A 25,986-nucleotide genomic window follows, 5' to 3' on the forward strand; every position below is an offset into this window, starting at 1 on the left:
TTTCTAAGGGTGACAGGTCCCCTTTAATTTATTAAGTTAATTCTTAATCTTTTAACAGTTGGGTCACAGCCATTATGTCTCAAGTGCAGTATTTAAAAAAAGTTCTAGAATGTCTTGCATCAAATTCAAATTTCTGTCATGAGCTGCTTTATTATGTGACTTACAGGTTCACCCCTACATGAGCTAGACTATACTGCCCCTAATGTATATTGGACTTTAGGTAGTGCAAAATATTCTTGTTTAGAGAACATAACTGAACAACAAATGAACATAATCTAAACCAAAAGAGAATAAATGATAATCCAGTATTGAAGAAACTGGTGTAAATTAGTTTTATACATACCTGAAAACATCATCATGTGTTGAAAATTCCTTGGAATTCCTTTTCTTCTGCCCAAGTTCAGGAAAAAACTAAGAGGATATATATTACATGCTCTTGCCACAAAAATTGATATCTGAACACCATGTGCTAAGGATGTTAGTTAATTGCAAGACTTGTGTTCTATAAAGCAATCAACAATAATGAATAATGATACTTTGCAAATTACATATGTGTGAATTCAAGCTGAAAGCTACATGAGGTATAGACACTGAGGTAAAAATATTATTATTGTTACTCATGGTAATATTCTCCTAACATCAAAATCTTGTTTGTTATATTATGTAACATAAATCAGAAAAATGACAAAACCTGATTCCTGATTCTGAAGTTTCTCAAAGATATCAGTAAGTTATCAGCAAGTCACTAGTGTTTCTCAGCTAACTGCTCTATTGTGAACATTGCTAATAAATGCAGCACAACGCCATGAAACACATATTTTGTTTGAATGGAACTGCAAAGAAGAAGGAGCTTCTAGTTTAAGTCATTTTGCAGTTTCAATGTGAGGAAAAGATTAACAGAAAATGTGTACAAGCGAAAGATGGTTATTATGGAAGTGAAAAAGTCATTCTATTGCGGTGTGCCTGCTGAGATACTCTACAAAGTGTAAAGAATAAAGGAACAGTGTCAGAGGACCGGATCATTGTAACATACACATTGTGTTATTAATAATATGTTTTAGACCAAACAGAGACATTCATCAAGGAATAAATACCTCACAGACACTGGCTATTTAAGTGATGATGACATAGCAGTCAAACACTTAGGAAAAAGAACCTCATGAAAGTCGTCTATGAGATAACAGGGGAAATACCCCATGCAGACTATTCTAATGAGTAAAACTGGAACATTTCTGAGGGATTAATCTTAGTAATAACCTTTATCATGTTACAATAACCGCACTGCTGCACAAGAAACATACAGTAAGAACTCGCTTCTGAAACATCATATCCCACAGTCCATTCATCAGGCTGCTCCTTTGGATTCTGCAGTAACTATCCCTGGCCCAGCTGCAGAAAATAGGCCCAATTTGGGGTCTGTTTAAGCCTTCCTGTGCTAGATCATTAGCCCCTCTGATTTGCCCAAGCCATAAAGTGATACTGACATGAAAAAAACACATTTTTTAAATATGAGTCTACATAAAAAGTTACCTATAGGTAACGTGATGATTTTTCACTGATAGAGCTGCTTTTGTAAGTAATTTTTACTTGAAATTCCTAAACCTGACTGTTTTCCCAATCTCACTGTCCCTTATCAACCTGTCAGTTATATCTTCTAATGCTAACAGCCTGCGGCTGTACAACTCCCTCATAGAGGAACATGTGAGATCAGATAGGTAATGTAAAAGCATCAGACAAATACTTTTATGGCAAAATTATAAATAGCAAAGAAAATGTTATGACATATGTAAAAAAAGGTTTCATTTCTGGTGTCAGTATCTCTTTAAGTCAGTTCCTGACCTGTTCTTGTCTCCTTGGGTTTTGACTCCCTAGTTTTTCACCCCTGACCTATTATTGGATTTTTGATCCCTGGTTCTAAACAAGGTAGTTTCTGACAAGGGATATGTCGGTGATAGATGCCGGTTGATCAGGATTTTTCCTTGTAGTTACAAATATTACCCATGTATTTGTATTCATATTTTACTGACCTTTTTATTTGCCTTCATAAACAGGACCACAAAAACATCTAAATATAAAAATACCCAATATATTTTGGATGCATTTAGTTCCTTACAACATTAAGGTGATAAAAAAGAATCTCAAAATCTCCCAGAAAAAGTGCATACAGGCTAAACACAACATAAGTCATAGTGGATGAGGGTGCATTTTATCAGCAATTGCAGTGCACTATTGACAACCCAAACACTAACATCTTAATTTGCAAGTGTAGTCATATAAAAATGAATGCAAATACTGTGTATATTGATTCCAATTAATGTTGATTAAAAGTTATAGAATTTTAACAATAAATACTTTTAACACTAATATAGTATTACTGCATATATATAAACTAGGTGACTACATCAAAAATAAAAATGCAGTCACGTTACCTGTGGGTGAGGGATACGTTGATGAGCAAGTACTTTCCTTGCTGTACAGTTTTGGCAAAAGGATACAAGTGCTCCGCAGATGAACAATGCGTTGAACATATGATTCTGGAATGTAAATAGTGCTAGTCCCATATAACAGAAGATGAAATTTTCAGCCAAAAAATTCATGAATTCAAAAAGCTGCAAAAAAAGAAATGAATAAATAAATAAAAAATTGTGGGCAAATATTTTTGTTCTAAAACCAGACAAGTGAACATTTGATAAAAAAAAAAGTACTGCATATTACATAGACTTGCACTGAATTTCCAGTCACCTAACAATGCCAACCATTCACTGACAAAATTGATGTTTTTGTATTCTAAATGTGATGATAAACCCTGCTCTCCATGAATAAGGCAGCAAGGACTAATACATATCTGGTTTAGAGCCGAAATAGGCTTTGGCATTTCTAGTACAAAGAGGCCCAAATAGCCCTTCACAGGTCCAGAAAGTAATGACACACTATCATAGCCTGCTGTAAGGATTGCCACCATATTTGCTATGGCTCATTTCCTTATGGTGAGGTATAGATCAGCCAGGAGCAGGGTACAGTTATTGGGATTACAGCTTTTAAATATACCCCAAAACCTCAAAACCCGTACCAATGCTTTTTACTACTGGACAATAAAACTGAATACAAACTATTTAGGATGAAAGCAGTCCAAATAAAATGTATACCTATCAATTTGGGATACAGGGCAATGTTTTTTCTATAACAGATCAGGAGGCAACATATTTTCTACTAACATAAACTTGGCAACATCTGCAGGTTTATTTTTCTGTCTAAGTGACAAAAAAAGGTCCTATGAAGTACAGAACTTGGATTGATGTGGATGTTACTTCATTAACAAAATAAATGTGTAGCCATATGAAAAAAGGCCTGGATTGCTGCCTTTTCCTTGCTTCTGGCAAAGTGCAAAAAGTCTGTATACATTTAATTTTTCGACTTTGTAGCATAAATTGAACCTTGTGGGTGGTATGATTGGAAAGGGGAGAGGAGAGGCCCTCTGCAGCGGACTGATGCTTAAAAAACACCCAAAAAACTGTATTTCTCCTTAAAATCAATTTGTCTGCTAAAGCAAATCTGTAATAGTTGGAGATGACACAGAACCTAGATAGCTGTTAAAATGTTCAGGTGCTTCCAGGCATCACAAAGGCACCCATACTGCAATAAACATGAATAAAATAAATATACGCAGATGCTAAACTGACAATTTCTTCTTATTAAAATGCCTGTAATTACATATAAACGTTGATGTGACAATCAGCGTATAATAGATTCATTTTAAAAAGCTGAAAATGATTGTTGTTGTGCAGTGTAAAGTCAATTTTGTCAAGAAATACCACTGAATGCATTGCACGGAAAAATTGGTACATCACCAGATCATTTAACCAGTTAAAAGCAAACATTGGGACACACTGTATATATGATATCTCTTAAGGAACAAGGAAATGAAATTAAAACTGTAGCGAAAATTTGAAAATATCTATTTAGTGATTTGCAATAAAACTTTGGGGGCTGAGCTGTATTCTGTTAGTTATCAGAAGACAGTGGCCATAGTGGGCAACACAAGGCAGGTTGGTACCACCATATACATATATTACCTCTACGATATATGTCTTTAGTCCATGTTTTCTGTACATCCATTTTGCAATATCAGCAGGATATTGTAAAACTCTCTGTTACTGTATGGGAGATACAACCAAACCTGATAATGTATATCATGCTTCCACCCTGCAGACTCTTAGGGTGAAGACACACGGAGCTACTAGTAGCAGCTACTTGTCCTGCTGATCATTTACTGATTATTGTCTACAAGTGTTTGAGAGTCAATTCTCAGTATTGTCTATGGCAGGGTATTTTCTGGTGTTCAGTAGCCATGAAAAAGTAGCTGCTACTAGAAGCTCCGTGTGTCTTCACTATTGCAGGTCTATATAACTGCTTACTAAAATACTACCATTTTTAAATAAACATTTAAATGGAATATATCATATTCGCAACGTGTATACATTTGTTTCCACATTATTATTTAGCTTTCGGTGAATATATATATAATATATATGTTTAGGTATGTTTATTATACAGTGGCTTGCAAAAGTATTTGGCCCCCTTGAACTTTTCCACATTTTGTCACATTACAGCCACAAACATGAATCAATTTTATTGGAATTCCACGTGAAAGACCAATACGCTAATGACTGAATAGAGTGCACCTTTGTGTAATCTAATGTCAGTACAAATACAGCTGCTCTGTGATGGCCTCAGAGGTTGTCTAAGAGAATATTGGGAGCAACAACACCATGAAGTCCAAAGAACACACCAGACAGGTCAGGGATAAATTATTGAGAAATTTAAAGCAGGCTTAGGCTACAAAAAGATTTCCAAAGCCTTGAACATCCCACGGAGCACTGTTCAAGTGATCATTCAGAAATGGAAGGAGTATGGCACAACTGTAACCCTACCAAGACAAGGCCGTCCACCTAAACTCACAGGCCGAACAAGGAGAGCGCTGATCAGAAATGCAGCCAAGAGGCCCATGGTGACTCTGGGGGAGCTGCAGAGATCTACAGCTCAGGTGGGGGAATCTGTCCATAGGACAACTATTAGTCGTGCACTGCACAAAGTTGGCCTTTATGGAAGAGTGGCAAGAAAAAAGCCATTGTTAACAGAAAACCATAAGAAGTCCCGTTTGCAGTTTGCCACAAGCCAGTTGGGGGACACAGCAAACATGTGGAAGAAGGTGCTCTGGTCAGATGAGACCAAAATGGAACTTTTTGGCCAAAATGCAAAACGCTATGTGTGGCGGAAAACTAACACTGCACATCACTCTGAACACACCATCCCCACTGTCAAATATGGTGGTGGCAGCATCATGCTCTGGGGGTGCTTCTCTTCAGCAGGGACAGGGAAGCTGCTCAGAGTTGATGGGAAGATGAATGGAGCCAAATACAGGGCAATCTTGGAAGAAAACCTCTTGGAGTCTGCAAAAGACTTGAGACTGGGGCGGAGGTTCACCTTCCAGCAGGACAACGACCCTAAACATAAAGCCAGGGCAACAATGGAATGGTTTAAAACAAAACATATCCATGTGTTAGAATGGCCCAGTCAAAGTCCAGATCTAAATCCAATCGAGAATCTGTGGCAAGATCTGAAAACTGCTGTTCACAAACGCTGTCCATCTAATCTGGCTGAGCTGGATCTGTTTTGCAAAGAAGAATGGGCAAGGATTTCAGTCTGTAGATGTGCAAAGCTGGTAGGGACATACCCTAAAAGACTGGCAGCTGTAATTGCAGCAAAAGGTGGTTCTACAAAGTATTGACTGGCTGAATAATTACGCACACCCCACTTTGCAGTTATTTATTTGTAAAAAATGTTTGGAATCATGTATGATTTTCGTTCCACTTCTCACATGTACACCACTTTGTATTGGTCTTTCACGTGGAATTCCAATAAAATTGATTCATGTTTGTGGCTGTAATGTGACAAAATGTGGAAAAGTTCAAGCGGGCCGAATACTTTTGCAAGCCACTGTATATTGGTGTTTCCATGAAAGGTATATGTGGACTAGCCTAATTTAAAGTCTGATGTAAGTATCTGGTGGCATCTGACAAGTTAATGGGGATAGATCATAGAGCTCCTGCAGAGGCCCTCTTCTTACTCCTTAACCACACAACCCTAAAGGCGGACTTGCTCCCTTGGAACTGGGGATGGGTTCCTTATACTGATCAGCAAACAGAAGCATGCTCCTTGGGTTCTTGCACATCCCTGGTCAGCATTGGGTAGACACGGTGGCCACCAACCCTCCTGGCTGCTTTTCAGATCAGTTGCAGGAAATAGAGCTGTCTGTAGTAGTGTGGCTGGTATGGTTGGAAAGTGGAGGAGAGGTCCTCTGCAGGGGAACTATGCTTAACCCCCCCCCAAAAAAAAAACTGTATTTCTCCCTAAAAACTATTTGTCTGCTAAAGCAAATCTGTAAGAGTTGGAGATATCACATAGAACCTAGATAGCTGTTAAAAATGTTCAGGTGCTTCCAGGCGTCACAAAGGCACCCATACTGTAATAAACATGCATACAATAAATATACACAGATGCTAAACTGACAATTTCTTCTTATTAAAATGACTGTAATTACATATTAACGTTGATGTGACAATCAGCGTATAATAGATTCAGTTTAAAAAGCTGAAAATGATTTTTGTTGTGCAGTGTAAAGTCAATTCTGTCAAGAAATACCACTGAATGCATTGCACAGAAAATTGGTACATCATCAGATCATTTAACCAGTTAAAAGCAAACATTGGGACACACAGACTGTACTGTATATATGATTTCTCTTAAGAAACAGGGAACTGAAATTAAAACTGTAGCGATACAAATAAAGGGAGCTCCAAACTCATATTTGTACATGGAAAGTGGTAATATTGAGACTACTGTACTTTCAGTTTTAATTTATATAAAGGAGAAGGAAAGGTAAAAACTAAGTAAGCTTTATCAGAAAGGTCTATGTAAATACAGCCATAAGCACTCACAGAAATGCTGCAGTGAGTTTTCCGTCAAAAGAAACAGGATTTGTTGTGTCTTTGTTTTCCTGTGCCACAGACACGCAGCTCTCTCCTCTCTCCTGCTACCCCCTCCCTCAAGAATGCTAAGAACTCACCCCCCCCCCTTAGGAATGTGGATCTGAGTCTGGGTCTCAGTGCAGGAGTGAGGCATTATGGGAATTTTCTTTACAGAGCTCAGTTTTTTTTTCCTATGAGGCTTGTGATCATGTGAACGGGAGAAATATGGGGAGACTTAAGGGCACTATTGAGAGAACTAAAGGTATGCCTGCAGCTTGAGATTAACTCTTTATTAGCCTTTCCTTCTCCTTAAAGGATGTAAAGTTTTATATAAATATTTTGTAAATACGAAATTAAGGAATAACAATCTTAAGGTTAGTCATTTAGCTAAACAAAGAAGATAATTAACTCCTAATGGCATTAACTCAAGGGATGAAAACATAATTCTGCCCCTTTGGTGCAGTTTTGGGCTTCAGTCCTTAAGAGGGATATTAATGAGCTGGAGAGAGTGCAGAGACGTGCAACTAAACTGGTAAAGGGGATGGAAGATTTAAACTATGAGGTTAGACTGTCACAGTTGGGGTTGTTTTCTCTAAAGAAAAGGCCCTTTCGAGGGCACATGATTACTCTTTACTAGTACATTAGGGGGGATTAAAGGGGGGGTCCTACAGAAAGAGTAGACTAGAGGAACAGAACTTTCCCAGGAAGGTGAACAGAACTTTATACTGGTAGGTGGTTATTCACGTTGAGGACTGTGAGGTTGTGAAATGCCCTGATGGGTGATGATGTGTTGGCAGATTTAACATTATAAACATTAAATAAATCCAATAGGATGGTTTTGCCAGCAATACAATGCCTGCTGTTTGATTACAGTCTTCAAAACCTCTCATTACTGTAAGGATAGCCAACTTATTCTTGCCACCCCTTCATTACTAAATACACTGCATTCCTTTTTTTAAAAAAATATTAAAAAAAAAAAGATGCTGAAAAACACTGCACAAAGTCATGTATTGTTTGTCCTATCAGTTAACGATAATTAGGTATTGCTTTGTTTGCTTAGGGAATACAGAGTTATTTTATTTTGATCAGTTCTAGAAAATCAAACAAGTAAACAGCAAACACAATTTTGTCTCTAGGAAAAAAGGGAACATTTGCAATTTACAAAATGAAATAAAGCAAATGACAATAACAAACTCCTCACCCAGGTCTAATCAAACATTCACTCTCTATAAACAAACAAATAGAATGTGAGACTGTAGAATTTGGAATAATACTGGCCATGGAATTGTTAAATATCATAAAACAAACCAAAAATCAGCTGTAGAATTTTACAGCGCAATTAAGAAATGCATTAACATAACAATATATAATTAAGAATTTACAATTACAACAATGCATACGACTGCTAAGAGCCCCTGTCAGTTAGCACAAAGGACAGATCCAAACGGGAACCCCTATTGTAGAGCAACCATTTTCTCCGAAGGAGCCTCTCCATTTACATTAAATCAATATCCTATAATCTATATTTACGAATGGTCATGCACCATAAGTGTTAAAGTACCACAATAAACATACCTTAAGGAGTAGCTACTGTACTTGTGTAACAAGACCAAATGAAACAAAGCCAATTCCTCCTGATGAATTATTGTAAGCAAATTCCTTCACCTTCAAGTCTAACCAAGCAGTTGTCCCTGTCAACCCAAAGTGGTTAGTATTTAGACTGTTGTCTCAACATCTGTCTATGAATCTCCAATCCTGATAATAAGTCCATCTATCTTCTTCTACAGCAGGGATCCCCAACCTTTTTGACACGTGAGCAACATTTAAAGGTAAAAAGTTGGGGAGCAACATAAGCATTTAAAAAGGGGGAGCAACATAAGCATTTAAAAAGTTTGGGTGCCAAATAAGGGCTGTGATTGGCTTTTGGGTAGCCCCTTTGTTGACTGGCAGCCTATAGAAGGCTCTGTTTGGCAAAACACCTGACACCAAACTCAGAATTAAATAATAAGCAACTAGGGATGCACTGAACCCACTCTGACGGATTCTGCACTGAACCCACCCTGACGGATTCTGCCGAATAACCGAAGGGGTTAAAAAAAAATCCAACCATTTAACCCTTTCTGAATGCTAATTAGCATATGCTAATTTATGCTCATTAGGATTCGGATTCAGTTCGGCCGGGACCGTGGATTCGGCCGAAACCGAATCCTTCAAAAAAAGCCTGGATTCTGCCCAAATCCCAAACTGAATCCAGGATTCGGTGCATCCCTATAAGCAACTCCTTTAAATCCACTGGGAGCAATATCCAAAGGGTTGGTGAGCAACATGTAGCTCACAAGCCACTGGTTGGGGATCACTGTTCTACACAATCTCCCACCTCCCCTATGAATTTGTCCATCCCAACCATCTTGGATATATTTCGAAAGCACAGGGAAGTGCATTCCTTACAAACGTTACTGTAGATGGCCCATATCTAACGGAGCCCTCTTTAATCAGAAAACTCCCACATTGCAATGTATCTTTTATGGAACAAAACATGTTTATAACATCTTTTGTAACTGTCAGCCCAGGACCTTATTACTACTTTTTTTTATCACTGATGACTTATCTTCATGCTATTCAGAGTTACAATAATCTATTTACATTTTTTTGTCCAACCCATACACCAATTTATACAAACAGATTCTGGATTATACAGAGAAAACGCTCTACTAAAAATCACTGGAAAATAGCATTGCTGCAATGGCTCCAGACAGTGAAACCAGTCCTCCCAGTATTCCTATACCAGTCCCTTCTAGATAAACAACAATACCTTGGAGCAGGTGGTCTGTACTAACAAAAACAGGTTTTTGTATGGATATAGAACTGAAGGATATAACTTACAGCACTTAACTAAAAACTGATAGCATCCCTTGAAACAATCATTTAGGCAACATGATATCAAAGGCCATGATGGCTTATATTCACAGCAAAATCGCTATAGAGTTGATATCAATAGTACAATGGTAATTGTTCAAAACACTGAATAGAGAGCTTAATAGAAAGGAAAGCATAATGTATTCCTCCCTATTATCATGGAGCAGTGCACCAACATCTCCTGGTATTCAGGGTCAGAGACAAGAGCTGAATGGTATTTCAGTTGGTGTTTTCAATACACAGACTTGATTGCGTGCCTCTATTACTAATAGTGACTAACAAGTCCCGTAGCGAGGAAAAGCCTGTGTTTTGGCTTTAGGTATAAAAAAGAAAAACAAATTTTCTAAAAAGGCAGTAAAAGCACATACATAATCTGACCAGGTAATTAAACAGGTATGACACTTTCAGTCTGTGGAGGTCAAGATTATAAAAGGGCCATATGGGTCTCCAGGATGCCCATAAAGAAAAACAACCAAGTCACATAAAAGGAAAAATGTAGTGAGTGGCTGATTAGGTGCTCCTAGTGTCAGAATTTCGATTTATTTTGCCTTCACTATATTATGGGGTATTTGCATAAAATAATTAAATAATATGTGTCAAATATGAATGACCAGAAAGGTTTATTTATTATGCTTAGCATGTTTAGCATGGAAGGGGGTCTTTAAGGGTTTAGGGGTAAAAGGGTTGTTTCAAGGGGCTTAATGAGGATGTTACATTGATGTTGGCCTTGTCATGTAACCTTTCCATTTTATGATATTAATGCAATGGGACAAGCAGTCTGACATTCTCCCATGGTAAATATGGAGATTGTTTAAGCACATAAAGCTTATCTGAAATATGAGGTGTGTTTCACAAGGATGAAGGATTAACTCTTATTAATGTGCAGCAGAAATTAGTGGCATTGAATTGGTAGCTATGACCATAGAGTATTCATAAACAACATGAATCCATCAGTTTGTGTCCTGTGTGTAACTGAACAGTTGTATGCACGGTGTATATTTTAATATGTAAAAACTTACTAGAATAGAAAAAAAAAACCCATTTGCCTTAGCACAAAACCGGAAGATGTAAACATACAGTAGAATAAGCCACGGAATGAAAAGCTACTATAAAACATTTCACAAAATGATCATCACAAAAATAACCATAAAAACCAATACTACAGAGAAATGCAACAACTCTAACTCCATTCATGCCATTTATCTGGCAAGTTAGTGCAAGCAATAAAATTAACTTAAGATTGATGCATCAGACCATGACATAAGAATATTGTCATTTCTGCAGAGCAGAGCCCTGGAAAGGGAAAAGGCTTTGCAAAACTTATACTGTATATGCAGAATCACAGTGCAGAACACTTTCGTTTGTTTAGAGCTAATGAAAGGAAATTAGCCTTGCAAATTGCGTCTTTCCTTATAATTTATTTGGTTTATTCCATCAATCATGGTATGAACAAATTCTAAGTAACAAATTCCTCAAGCTAAAACTCAGTACTAACGGGGGAATGTAATAAAAGTCGGTAACTGGAAAACTAGCACACAAATAAGAATAAAAATTCTCAGTTCACAATTTAATATTCTTCATCAGACTGTTACTGCATTGCAAGTTTTAATTGCGCATTGTGCACTTTTAAGATGTGCTTGAAGGTGGTGTAATGTAACTTCTTTCATTAAGACATTTTATTACATTAGAAATCTTTCTTCCATTGTCTGAAGTGGTTGCTAAACAGTTTCCAGGTTTGCACAAGCAAAGGCCCAGGGGGTGCTGCTCTCTGTGCACTAAAAAGCAGCATGGAGAACTGTGGCTACTTATACAATGCACACCCCAGTCTGCAAAGTGCAAAACAATCGTCGACCGTGGCTTTTTTTTTTACTTTGCACATTGCATGGTGCATTGCAAATGGCCGCTATAATTTACATGCGACAAACAGAAAATATTTTTTAACCTAAAATCTTCTTTAAGGACAGAGTGCTTAATTCTTTACCTATTGAAATCCCATACCTCTTACTGTTCCTTAAGCCAGTGTGAGCAGGCAATACACCCTGTTTGCGATGTTTGCAGATTGTAAGCTCTTTTGGGCAGGGCTCTCTTCACTTCTTGTATTGGTTATTGATTGCTTTATATGTTACTCTGTATGTCCAATGTATGAAACCCACTTATTGTACAGCGCTGCGGGATATGTTGGCCCTTTATAAATAAATGTTAATAATAATAATAATGTCTGGTGCTACACTAGAGAGCCCTCATCTGTTATAGATCTAGCATGAAAAATGAGGAAATCTAGCAGCACGCTGTATGTATGTATTATTTTATGTATTTAGTGCTAATAGGATACACAGAGCTGTGCATTTTAATACTGGCACATAGGTAGGAAAAATATAAGAAATAAATATACAGTGCCATGTGGTATTATCCACAGTAAGAAGTCTCTGGCCTATACAGTTTACACTCTGTGACTGAACCAAGCAAAAACTTAAGAAGGAACTGTTTTAGATTTTCCTGTAAATAAACCCTTTGTGCATCACTGTGGATACTGTAGGTTATGTGGGTGGGGCACCTCCATGCTCTAAAGTCTGCAAAACTACAGGGCATTTTCTTTCGAAGAGAAGCCACATCTGACCACCAAGGCTTATTTGTGTGTTAGAGTATTCAGTATTATTACTTAAGCCAAGATAATGCTTTGTACTTTATGGTGCACATGATTATAACACATTATTGATTATGACAGCAGTGTCTATTGATCAGACCAGCTTACAGACTCCTCCTGAACCACAGCTCCAAGCAATGGCCTCCTTCAGCTAAGGATTTAAGGTCAGTGTTGATCCCTACATGACTGTAAGGGAAGGGGCTTGAGATGCAGCACATCCACTCTCTTTTCATCTTTACATTCATGGAGAAGCCAAAGTCCAAATGAGGCAGAAGTACTTCTGAGGCACAGAGTGATGGCACCCCCTAGAGAAGCAATTTGGAGGCAAGCAAGGGAGCAAACTAACCAGCTTTTTTTTTATTAGAACATTTAAGAAAATATTCTCTCTAATTCTAAATTAGATGACCAAGAAAACACAGAAAGGTTTGGAACCAGAAGTCTTTACAAAGGGAACAAATTGAAACTTTAGACTGGAACGCAGTAGGCACAAAACACGTCATTCCAATTTCTGCCTGGGCTGAGTTTCACTGAAAATCCTCTTTTTTAGCTGTCAGGTGACAAGCTGACATACTGCTGTGCGGCACCTAGACATTTCCAATGTTTGTGAGTCATACTGAAATGTATTAAAGTGAAATGCCCATGTCATTACACACATTACTTTCACACAGCATTAAAATGCAGATTTCAGAACACTGCCCTGAACTTTTTCTAAGCATTTTTCTTCTTACCAGTATGAAGTAAATTGCTATTTGGCAATTCAGCTGTAACTATAGCAACTTCAGTTCATTGCATTTCTAATGAGAATAAATAAAATAACCCAGATTAAGGTAAAGGAAGCGTAACCATTTTCCTTATGTAAGTTTAGCTTTTCTTTTACTTGCAAGGTTTCATTTTCACATAAAAATGCTAAATAAATATAATGTACAACACTCAATATATTGTATACCAAGCTTTTTGTTCAGAAACCTTTATCCATAAACTTAAGGGTAACAATTAAGTGTTAATCCATAATCTTATTTTAGAACTCAAACAAGGTTACCCCATCATCTGCTGTGATGGCCCTATTCACTTCATTTAGTGGGAAAATTCTAAAAGCAGGGGCATCACTGAGCTCTGCACCTCAGGCCATGTGCCTGGCAGTGTTCCCTACCTTGCTCAGTGAATGACATGAAAATTTGTATATGGGGCAGAAGGGTCATGCCTATGTGCCTCTCAAATGCAACCATTATGAATATAGTGGAGCCAAATGCAGGCAGCGCTGTTTTTATGAAGTAGATGCCGGTCTCTGCAATAGTGTATGAGGCCCACTGTGTAAAAGGGAAGATGGACTCAAAATTCATAGATTCGCATTGAGTTAGGTGTTACTCTTTCATTGTACATGACTGGAAGTGTGAATTGTTGTGAAACTGCTGGGGTAAGGATGTCAAAGTGCATGTTTCTGGCCAGTGGCGTAACTTGGTCACTCCAGGCCCCCCCGCAACCTTGGGGTCTGCTGTATATATAGTTAGGCCACTGTTTCTGGCTAGCGGTGTGAGAGGTCGTTCATGCTACTCCGATGAAACTTTTTTTAATGAAGAATTGTGCCTGAAAATTTGCTCACCCAGTGCCTGCTCTTCAAAAAATGGTGATATCTGCTCCTCTAGCTAAAAGTTTATGGCAGTGCACCTGAGCCTCTTGGCATAGTTCACAAATTAATATTTAACATTACATTTAAATTTTCATTAAAAAAAATCTCAATGTGCCCCATCTCCTACTTCCCTCCCAGCTTTATGTTAAAGGAGCACTTAACCACTTAAATATGTCACTGTGACAATTTCATATATACGGTCAATTTTGCCTTGTTGTAAATGGTTAACATCACAGACCTGGCTTCACCCATTCAGAAATACTGTGTAAAAATTCTCCATTAAAATGTTCTCATTACACAGTCTTTGACTGACCCTAAAAGGGACGTTATCATGGAGATACAGTGAACTTTGGGGGACAAATTTGCACTTAGAGACCGTTACTATCTGAAGATTGCTGTACCTCCACAGTAGCTCCAATTATTCAACTGAATGAAAAGAACTAAAATCCTGCTGAATAGCTTCGGTAAACAACAAGCTATAATGAAATACCCACAATCCATATGCATTACATAAATGCAATCTTAAAATGTGGTCAACAAAAGACTCTACAATATTACTCTAGGGCTTGGTTACAACTGTGATTATGAATTATCCTGCAGGCCCCTGTAGCATAGTAGACCAAACCCCTCCACTAAGCTACAATGTTTAGCTTGTGATGGTCAACAAAATGGCAGGCAAGCACAACAAACAAATGCAACCAGTCAAATAAGACTGAACTGAAAATTCTATGGACTTTTATTAAGAGTCAATTAACCTTCCCAGACAAACACCTTCCACCCAGCGCCCCAGCTGGAGTTGAACCTAAGACCCTAGTGATGCAAGGCAGCAATACTGAACACCGTGTTTATGAAATTCACGAGAAACACAAATGTTTTTACAAACGTCTCATGGTAAAATGCGATATTGCAGTCATTTGCAGTTTTTGTTGCTGTGAAAATGACATTCAGGAACAAATCAATGACAGCTTAATGATTATTTCTTTTCCAAACCACATCCTATTTCATTACAATGTGTAAAAATGGAAAATGCCTATTAGCCGGGATAATTTAGCACTTTCCTCTGCTCCCTGTGGTACTTCCAGCTTTTCAGCTTAAGAGGGAATAATAACAACACAAATCTTTCTTTCTCCGAGTAGGGTACAGCAAGAGCCAAATTCACAATTAGAAACTGGAATATAATACTGTATATACTGCTTTCATGTCAGCTTTCTGCTCAGATTTAATAAAGATAACAGAATAAGAGGGAGTGCCTGCAATACTAAGTGATCTGCAGCAGTGATCACTACATCTATCTACATCTATGTTCATTCAAAGACCTTGACTGATTTCTAAACAGCAGGACTAATTAAAATAATTGTATTCATATGATTGCATTCTGGAATAAAAATCAACAGGGAAACGAAAATAACCAAAGGAACAAAAATCTACACACTTTAGCAATGTAATGCTGCAGCAGTTTTGTTTTGCAGAATTAAAGAAAATGTATCTGTGCTTTCCAAGTTTAAACCTTACAAATCATGAAGCAGGAAAAATGTATACAGAAATCAGATGAAAGCGAGTGTAGGACTGGCCAGATCAGGGATGTCTGACAGAGTTGGGCAGCTTGAAGTATATTGCAATATATGGACAAACAAGCCCGGTTATGTTTAAAGGGTAAGGACATTTCTTAATAGCAATGAATGTTCTAAATCCTTACAAAAATAAGGATTATATTTATATTTGATTCTTTTAGTAAATAAGTCCACAACCATTCTTTTTTCATGGTTTGAAACTGTTTAGTGGTAAGAACAACTCTGCCTTTCACTAAAATGACTACTACATGCCGGAAAGAAGCAGCTGAAATGTACAAGCATATTTTCTTTTATATTTAATACTCTGTATAGACTGGGCTAGCTATTGGCTTTATAATTACAAACCTATATGCACACACAGACAAAGTTTCCTTTACCCTCTAAAATCACAATGAACAATCAGATGTTGGCTTTCAAAGTTTGAGTTCAGCAGTAAAAGCTAAGTGTTAATGGGTTGCTATGGGTTACAGGGCTAGGGCAAGCTGTGCTTATTAGTGTAAAACCTGTTACTTCAGCATCACTTTAGATAACAATAAGATCGCTATTCTTAATTGCCAGCTCTCAGGGCTTTTAGTGCCTACGCTGTAATAACATAGTTTAAGAAAGTAATATGATTTATACTGAAATATAGAAATACATCAGCAGGAAAAGTAAAGTTACAGCTGGTAGCACTTCGTGCAGGTCCTCATGTGATCCACTTTAAATAGAAAAAGAAAGATTAAAATAAAACCTGCCCTCCTGTTAGAAACTAGTAGCATATTCCACCAGCCTAGCCAGTACTTGCCAGTAAATTAATAATTCCTAGCCTACCACCCCACTCCACCTCCCCACATCCCCTCCATGCCACCTAATACCTCTCCTCACAGATTCTACCTATACTTGAGCTGCCAATATCACATCCCCGCCCACTTTATGTCATAGACCCTCCTTATGCATCAAAGATCCCCCCTTTCTTGGTCTAGCTCCAATATTATTGGCCAGTAAGAGGCCAACCAAAAGGTGTCTTAAAAAAAAACAACACTTTCCAAGATCTCTGACAATAAGAAAAAATGTTTTTTTAGAATGTCAGACAGACACGAAAAAAGTGACCAAAGTAATCTCTTACATAAAAAGGAAAATTGACTTTAGGTCAGAAAACATAATTTTGCTTCTTTTTAGATCCCCAGTAAGGACTAATCTTGATAACAGAGTGTAGTTTAATTTCCCAGTTCTTATGATTTATATTAATAAGCAAGAGAGTAACTGCATGATGGAACATTAAAACTATTAAGAGAAAATGGAAATGTGTTTTGTTTTCTGTGTAGAAAAGGTGCTTGTGAGGAGACAAGATTACTATTTATAGGTACATTAGAGTACATTATAAACAAATAATTGGTTATCTTTTTCTCACAAGAAAAAATAGAAGAAAAGGCCACCCCTTAGATCTGAGGGAGAGAATTTCCACTTGAAGCAATGCAAACCGTTCTTGATCATGAGGAAAGTAAGGCTATGGTATGCCATGCTAGGTTATGTTGTGATAGCAAACTCCATTAAAGAATAAGTAAAACTTTTAGTTTAAAATCCCTAAAAAGACCCTAAACAGCCCCCAAAATGGCATACTTCTCTCCCAAACTTGAATCTGATAGAAGCTGGGACCTTGAGCGGAAATCAGTATCTTCCTGATATAGCATGAAGTTGTGAGCCTTCCTTCTCCTGATTGCCAATGGAGCTGCAAGCATGTGCAGTGAGCAACTCTTTGACCAGTATCCTATTCAATTTAAAGAAAGGCTCAACGTTTCATCTTCTATATTAGAAAGGATATCAGACTTAAAGTAGTAAAATAGGTATCTCATTTTGGAGGCTGTTTAGGGGCATTAGGAATTTTAAAAGAAAATGTTTACTTATACTTTAATGCCTTTGAATGACTTCTTCGACAAGCACAATACTATAGAGCTTTGACTATCATGATTCAAAAATGTATTGCCTATCAGGTATTCCATTACAACTGCAATATCTAATGCATGCTTTAATATATGTGATGCCAAAATGCATTGTCTAGCCAGATATTCTATTACAACATTTACCACTTGTGATATCATTTTACCCCAAACTAATACATGACTATCATGATGTTGTAATGGAATGGCTGGCTAGGCAGTACATAATCACAAGTAATATAAGCCCTAAAAATGATGCCATGATAGATCCTCTAGCCATATATTACTCTATAACACCTAACACATGCTCCACCTCTTATGACTTCATAACGTGTTGCCTTGCATGTTGCCTAGTCTGCAATAACTAAACAGCTGCCTACCCTGATTATGAAGATGTCATAATGTACTGCCCATTTGGACCATATTTGGGTGATGGACTGTTCTTTAATGAGAAAATCATTAAAGCATGTATACTGGCAGGCTGGGGGTAAACATCCAGGTACCGGGGTTCAAGTAGCCCAACCTTCCGTTAAGGGCATGTTTCAGTAGCATATCTGAACTACAGTACATTTAAGAAGAGTATAAAAAGGCACAATCCTATATTGCTCAGCAGGTTTTACTCATTTCATGGGAGCCAGATAGATTAAGAACCCCTGGAAGTAAGAGACTGAGGGACACAAAGAATGTCACTTACATGGAGTTATACATTTCAACATATCCAAAGAAAAATAGGAAATAAATATAGCAGATCTTGCAATAAGTCACTTAGTTCACCCCTGTAAATGTTATTGTTTATTTTTGTTAGTAAATGCCATAATACTAATATGCCTTAAGACAAGTATAAATTGCATCAATAAATATAAAAAGTACTATGAAAAAATTACCAGATAAATACCATTGTATATATGTGCATTCAAGTTATGGGTCACTGGAAAGGGAGGATAGGTTGTTCCTCATATTTAAAAGTTTAAACTAATATAATCCTGCCAAAACCCGTATATTACTCCCCCTACTAAAATCTACTGGATTAAAATTAGGTGTCAGAAACCTAATTTATTACCACTTGGTAAAACAGATACAGTGGGTACTGTTAGTTCCCCTCCTGAAAACATCTTCCACAACTGCTGAGTAGTGATGAGCGAATTTTTTTGCCAGACATGGATTTGCAGCAAATTTCCCCATTTTGTCATTGGCGAATTGTTTCGCAAAACTTCCGTAAAAATTCGCCACGGAAAAATTTGTTGTGCTGAATTTTTTTTGTAAAAAAATAGCCACGGCGACAAAAAATAGATGAGGGCGAAAAAAAAATTGCCGCGGACGACAAAAAAGACGCGGGAGACAAAAAAAATTGCGTGACAAATGCGGTTTGCAAATTTTTTGCCATTTCGCGTTTTATGGCGAAGCAAAATGGGACAGATTCGCTTATCACTACTGCTGAGAATTGCAAAGAACATTTTTGATTCTCCATTGAGAAACAGCTTGAAAGCTGGAACCAAGAAAGCTGAGCTTGTAGAAATCCGGTATGGGTTGGATAAGAGTCAAATAGGAGAAGATACAGTTGAGAGACTGCATACCCGGGGGGGGGGGGGTGAGGGTTGGGCAGTTGAAACCACTACTTTAGCCTATAAGAGAAACACACTGGCCCATACCCAGTGTGTCTGCACAGTTCAGGTAGATTAAATCTGGGCCTGAGTTTGAGGAAAATGTTATTCCAACAGCAAAGTGGTTCTTTGTTAGGGATAGTGACAGGTTTTCAGTCAGCGCTAGAAATGTGTCACTCTAATTACATTATAAACATTTCTATAAACACTTCACCACCATCACAGCATTTTCAGGTCTCTTAGAGTTGAAACATAAATGTAAAGTTTTACAGAGTGTAGCACTCTAAAGGTGGATTTTACTCTAAAGCATACTTACTAAACTTTGTCCTATTTCCATAGAATGGCTTGTAGGTAGAATGATAGATAAGTCCTCCTCTGGGATGACAAAGGGTACTAAAAAGCTCCTTTTTATTATTTCTGCTGCACTTTTACAAATGTACACTTTTGGGAATTAAAGCTTTCCCACCCATGTTATTTAAAACCAACTGTATTCATTTCAGATAAACTGGAAGGAGACTTCTCTAACCATAGAAAAATACACTAAATAGTGCTTCTTTTCAATTATGGGATAGTTTTGCTGATACATTATCACATGAGAAAATACAGGCAACATTGCAAAGGTTTCGATATACAACTTGTATGCAAAAAGACTGATGGCAAATGATACACTGCAATATAAGTCTAAAACATTGTGACTGCTCCGTACTGTCTACTATTGATTCTGCTCAAAGTGCTTATTCTAACCTTTTCAGTGACAGGAGATCAAGGACATGTTTGTTCCCCAGGCATGGTTATATCCTTTCCGGAACTTTTAGAAATTAGAATTCCCACAAGTCAAACAATAAGGGTATATATGGTTCATTCTGAGTCATTCAGTTACCTACAAATGAGTGTTGGGCACAATAAAATCAACTTTCTGCATGATGTAGACAGCAGAATTCTAAATTACTTTGCAACTGGTCTTCATTTTTTATGCTTTTTTTTAATAACAGTTTTCCTCTGCAGCTCTCAAGCTTGCAATCTGAACTGGTAGCTACTACAGGTGAATTATCCTAGCATCCAGAGAGAGACTTTGAACACAAAATTAAACATACAAAGGAGAGGGCCTGAAAACAAAAATAAATAATGAAAAAACAAATAAAACAACAATAAAAAAACAACAACAATAAAATTGAAAACTTTAGTTTTTTTTTCAAGTTGCTTAAGTCAGTAACTCTAAGCATTTTCAGCTGAAGGATAGAGAACCCAAATAATTGGGGAATAAATCAATACAAAATAAATAATGAAGGCAAATGAAAAAGTTGCTTAGGAAAGGTCCATCTATAACAATAAAAGGTGAACTGCCATTTTTAAGTAAAACAGCTCTATAGCTTCAGTGATCCTCCAAGTTGTCTCCTGTATGGTATTTATTGGTGAACATGTAAGCTCCATACTAAATAGAACCCTAAATCTAACACAGGACCCCAAAACCTGCAAAGCAGAAATGCTAACCACTGTGGGACTGTCCATATAAATATCTCTGTTTCAAACCTTTTCTTATTGAAATCCATGCAGTCAAAAGTCCAAATATGGAGCACTTTCCACACTCAAGTTGCAATCTCCTGAACGCAAGCCAGGCCAAACCAACACCAAGGGAAAAAAGGAGCAAAAGCATTCATATTTAGGGATGCAGTGAATCCAGGCTTTGGGATTCAGCAAAATAAAAAAAAAAACAGGAATTTGGTGCATCCCTACTAATATTACTGCAACAAAATGCATTATTTATTATGCTAGAAAGCTAGAGTAAACAACAAAGTGAAGCGGGACGCAGACCCCCATGAAACTGTGACTTTAGCTTTTAAAAAATGATCAGTTAAACTATTGTAGAATAGCTTACTGATAAAGTTGAATGATCCATATTTCTGCATAATACCATCAGCAGAAGCATAAAGTAAGAGAAAAGAATACGATTGTGAGAGCTTGAGATCTACAAAAAAAAGAGTTCGTATTACCAGAGAGAATTGCTTGATATTTTGCATTGTTTAGTATGTATCCTTATCTGCCCTGCTGCTGACACAACAGCCAAGTTAGAATATTATATTTCATATGTCTCTGCCGCTTGCAGAAGGAGATTTTGTTCTTTAATGACCAGTCAAGGCAGAAAGCAATTTTTAACCCATGAATTGCTCAAAGACAAAAGGAAAATAACCTAGAATGACAATATATACTAAACTTACAAGTATCCTTATTTTAGGCAACAGAAGCAAAAAAATCACCAAGAAGTCTCTCTAAATAAAGAGCCTCATATAACATGTATCAAGGGTGACTTCTTTTTAAGGTACAAGTTCTTTAAATATTCCCTTTAATGTCACTGGCTTGAGTGGAAATGCACCAAGATTCATATCAGGATTTCACTTTGACTTTGCTCTTCTGCCTTTCATATCTTGAGCTACATGTCCCCAAATGTCTGTCTGCCACAAGGAAATGTATAAAGCAACAGACAAGAACATCATTTGCCGGATTTAGTGAATTGAATATTAGTTTCCTTTACACTGAACATCAAAAGCTTTGTAACTCATGAGTTATGTTCTCCTCAAGGGCGCCGGAGTAAACAATACTGATAAATTCAGCATTCTTGGGAGCAGAACAGAACAATACACTTAATTATCCATGTTTTTGCAATTATGCGAGTCGGCAGGAAGCAGATGGCCATTCAATATTTTAGTGAGAAATAGATTTATATGAAACATAAATTCTTTTCTGAAAATCATTTGATATGTTATCTACCCAACCAATACTAAGATCTATTTTCTCACAATCATCTTTTATTCATTGACTGAGGATAATAAAATTGCTTGCCTGTTTTTTTTTTTTTGTCCCATTTTGTCGCATTGTGATTCTATACACAGTCATTGACAACATCTTTCAAATGCTCAAGCCAAGCAAGACTAATACAAATATGAAGCAAGAACGTGTGTATGTACCCAGATGTACATATACTGAGGAGTCACTGTAAGCAAAGCTTGTTTAGAGAACTGAATGCTTTAAACAATTTTAAAAGAAAAATAGGTAAAACATATTACAGCGTGGAGACTTATGGCAGCCTTGACCAAAAAAGAAAGTGTACATTTAGTCCACAACCATAATGACTTTGGGCTCAGTCTTGCTATTGGAAAGGCTTTTTCCTCATTTGAGGATGAACTGGCACTTGTGGTTTTGCTTGCACTCCTCTAAATCAATTTGTAGTTTGTTCTAGGAAGATTTAACTTACCTGGTCTTTTTCCAACACCACTTGCATTGTTACTAAGCAGCAGAATTAAGAGATTTTTTCGACTATTATCAACTTTCCTGCATTTGCTTTACCAGCTGTTTCTCACCTTAATAATTCCAGAGCCCAGAAGTACAAACACAATTATATTGAATATGTCATGAGTCAAGCCTATGGGAATGCCATGTAAGTTGAAAGGAATTTTTTTTCACCACATCAAAATCTTTGGAAGCCTATCTACCACTCCACTTACTTGAAAATTCTCGAGTTGGTTTACCATGAAAGTTGCACCATTATCTGCCCTGTTGCTGACACACAAAAAACACACAAGAAAACATTCCCTGGACACCTTTTAGAGCCCATATTATATTATACATGATATTAGAAAATCAGCCTATCATGCCAGTAGAGATTAAGTAGGCTATCAGAGAAGAATGTTGGCCCACTCTATGGGTGGATTTTTCTTTCATCCCTTAAAGCTCCAGCATAGATTAAGACAGAACATGCCTAATCACATGAGTATGTGGGAGGTGAAGCAAATGTTTACACTGATATCTTTTACAGTAACTGTAATTCTCAAGAAATGGTAAAGACTGAGGAAGATAACTAAAAAAAAAAGAAATGCAAGAAAAATATCAAAACCAAGGGCTGGAGAAATCACGAAACTCAAAGAGAGTCATGGCTAAAATGACAGTAGGCATCATCCAAAAATAGACACAAAGCTGAAGCCAAACACATACAAAGCATGATGATGACCTTGGATACATAACCCTTTAAAGAAATTTTTCATACAAAAAGTAGTTTTGCATAATGAAAAAATGTACTTAGTGCAATGTTGCATCACAACGCACTAAAGAAAAGCTCTTCCCTTCACACATTCCTAGCATCAGGAAAAAGAAGTGCATAGGCACTGATTAAGGCCCTTCAGCGCCAGCTTTTTTTTGTTTTACTATAGAAACAAGGCCAAGGATCAGTTTCAAGAGCCTGTGATGAACATGTTATAATCCTGAAGCACTTAAGATATATTTTATACATAATTTTATTTTATATATGAAAGGATAGGGGATAGTAATGGTTCTCTATTCATATAAAAGGACACTGTTCTCACAGTAAATGTATTTTAGGGTTCATTTCAAAGTGCAGTTTGAAAAGAACAATTTCAGACACAAATTATTGTGTTTTTACCTATAATGCTGTTCCTCCCCCCACAATTCCAGCATAATTGCATTTGAGTTCTGAGTTGGGTCTGCTGCAATTGTGCCTACTGCACCTATTGTCACAACCTGTAGTGGCTACTACCAGGTCCAGGGTGGAGGTAGCTCCAGAGTTCACTAGCGCAAATAGGCATAGTTGTGCACCTGTCATCATAGGATGAATACATTGGCAACCATTTGGAAGTATAGGAGCTTTTTTGGATGCATGTACCTTAATGAATGTCAATATACAATCATCATTGCGTCCATTCATCATTCGTAAATGTCCACTTTTGTGTCTACTTTATAGTCACAGTTCTGAATGTATCAGGGTTAGGATTGTTTATCTGCTTTTAAGCTGCTTTCTTTTTTACATCCTATCTTTGTTTATACTTAAAAAATACAATATTATATAGAACAGTACCAGTCGTGTAATTGCTAACTGTATAATACATACCAAAACGTACTGCTTTGAACACAATATATATTAAAATTAAACACCTAAAATAATATACATTGCAGAAACTATTATCGGAACAACAATTTTCACATTGAAGTGACATAAACTGGCTCATTATCACATATTTATATCACATATTTATATCACATAATTTAATTCTGCAGCGCAGTTCATCCTTCCTCAAGTTTAAGCTAAGGTGCATGGTATGGACATCAGAAGGTAACAATTGTGGGAATTAAGCAAAAGACATGGTATTGATAATAGTAATTCTGCTGAAAAACTTGAACCTATCAGAGTGTTGAAGCATTGCAATTTTTGAGCGCCATATTTTAACTTTGTTATTTCAGAGTTTGCTACTTGGATTAAAAAAAGTCCTAATATATATTCTGTCTATTACATGATTAAATACAATGAATATATACATGCACATGAATTATTTAGAAGTCACTGCTTTTGTCAACATTGATAAAGAACATGAAAATTATCCACTAAACCGGTTTCAAAGCTCAATAATATGAAATGACTTTAAAGGAAAACTAAAAAGTCTCTATAAAAATATATTGCATGAACAAACCCATCTGTAAAACCCTGCTTCATCTAAATCAGTGCTGTCCAACTGGCGGCCCGCGCTCCCCTCTGTGTGGCCCTACACCTGCCTGGCTGCTTTGATGGTTTACCTTAGTGTAAGCTTTAAATGGTATCAGTACTGAGATTAACTGACCCCCTGCATGGTTCACACCTCAGATTCAGGCTTTAACCCCTGTATTGTTTAAACGTGTAATCCATTGTGTTGTTCACACCTTTTAATTCCTGCATTGTTCACACTTCAGGATCAGACTGTAAGCACCCACATTGTTCTCCTGTTCACACCTCAGGCACAGACTGTAGGCGCAGTGCCAGCTTGTGTCACTGTATGCTGCCTGTGTATTCTGCCTTGTTTAACTATCACTTCACTGATCAGCATACATTTTCATTCAACCCTTCATATGAAGATTTCAGATATTTGATTTATATGGGTGATATTACTATGCAACAGTAAAATCATATATGATGTGGGGAGAGCTAATGCATACCATGCCAGACCGTTTTGGTCACAAGGTATATTAATGGTGACTCCTGTTATGTGTGGCTTGTGTGGCTTACTTTACTGAGGGAATAAGTTTTTTATTGTTACTAGATGGTATGCCTAATAAGAGAAAAGTCATTTTGTATGCAGTAATGCTGCAATCACCCCTTCATATGATTTCATAGGGATTAACTGGGTACAAAAGCAGTGTATAAGCTCTGAAGTGCAAAAAACCTGCAGCATGCTCAGTACTTTGTACAAAAGCCTATTCAAATGAATAATATTGCCTTTCACTCCAGATGGCCATCAGTCAGCTCAATCTGATTCTGATATTTCATTACAGTTATTAGCTTATGTTTGTAATAAGTGGCGTTACAGCAAAGCATGAGGTTATCATGGAAAAGAAAGAGAGGTCTGTAGTTGTTCTTTCTGGGAACATGATACTGTGCACATTTCCAGGCCGTCCACATGAAAAACATGCTATCTGTAGCCTTGGCATGCAACATGAACTCCCCTTTCCAATGTGACTGGTAATAAGAATTTAATGTGAGTGCCAATAACTTGGCTTATGATACTGTCTAGTATATTTTTTACATTTGCTTTACTCCATAGATGTCTGTGATGTAAAACCACAGAAGCGGCTCATTTAAAGGGTGTGGTACAGTATATTAATTCATGCACAGTTAATACTTAAACACTAAGGTTCCATTACTCACT

General features: G+C 37.1%; 1 protein-coding gene across 3 annotated transcripts in view; it reads right to left on the bottom strand.

The window, feature by feature from the left end:
- slc9a9 (solute carrier family 9, subfamily A (NHE9, cation proton antiporter 9), member 9) overlaps window positions 1-25,986 on the bottom strand; it is a 290,228-nt gene that overhangs the window by 124,745 nt on the left and 139,497 nt on the right. For all 3 annotated transcript variants that reach the window (XM_031902407.1, XM_031902409.1, XM_031902410.1), the window contains exons 10-11: window positions 2,496-2,609; window positions 344-455 (exon numbers count right to left, since the gene is read on the bottom strand). In XM_031902407.1, the coding sequence (XP_031758267.1) occupies window positions 344-455; window positions 2,496-2,609 (226 nt within the window). The remainder of the gene's footprint in view (window positions 1-343; window positions 456-2,495; window positions 2,610-25,986) is intronic.

This window comes from Xenopus tropicalis, chromosome 5 (assembly GCF_000004195.4).
Source record: "Xenopus tropicalis strain Nigerian chromosome 5, UCB_Xtro_10.0, whole genome shotgun sequence".
NCBI classification, from domain to species: domain Eukaryota; kingdom Metazoa; phylum Chordata; class Amphibia; order Anura; family Pipidae; genus Xenopus; species Xenopus tropicalis.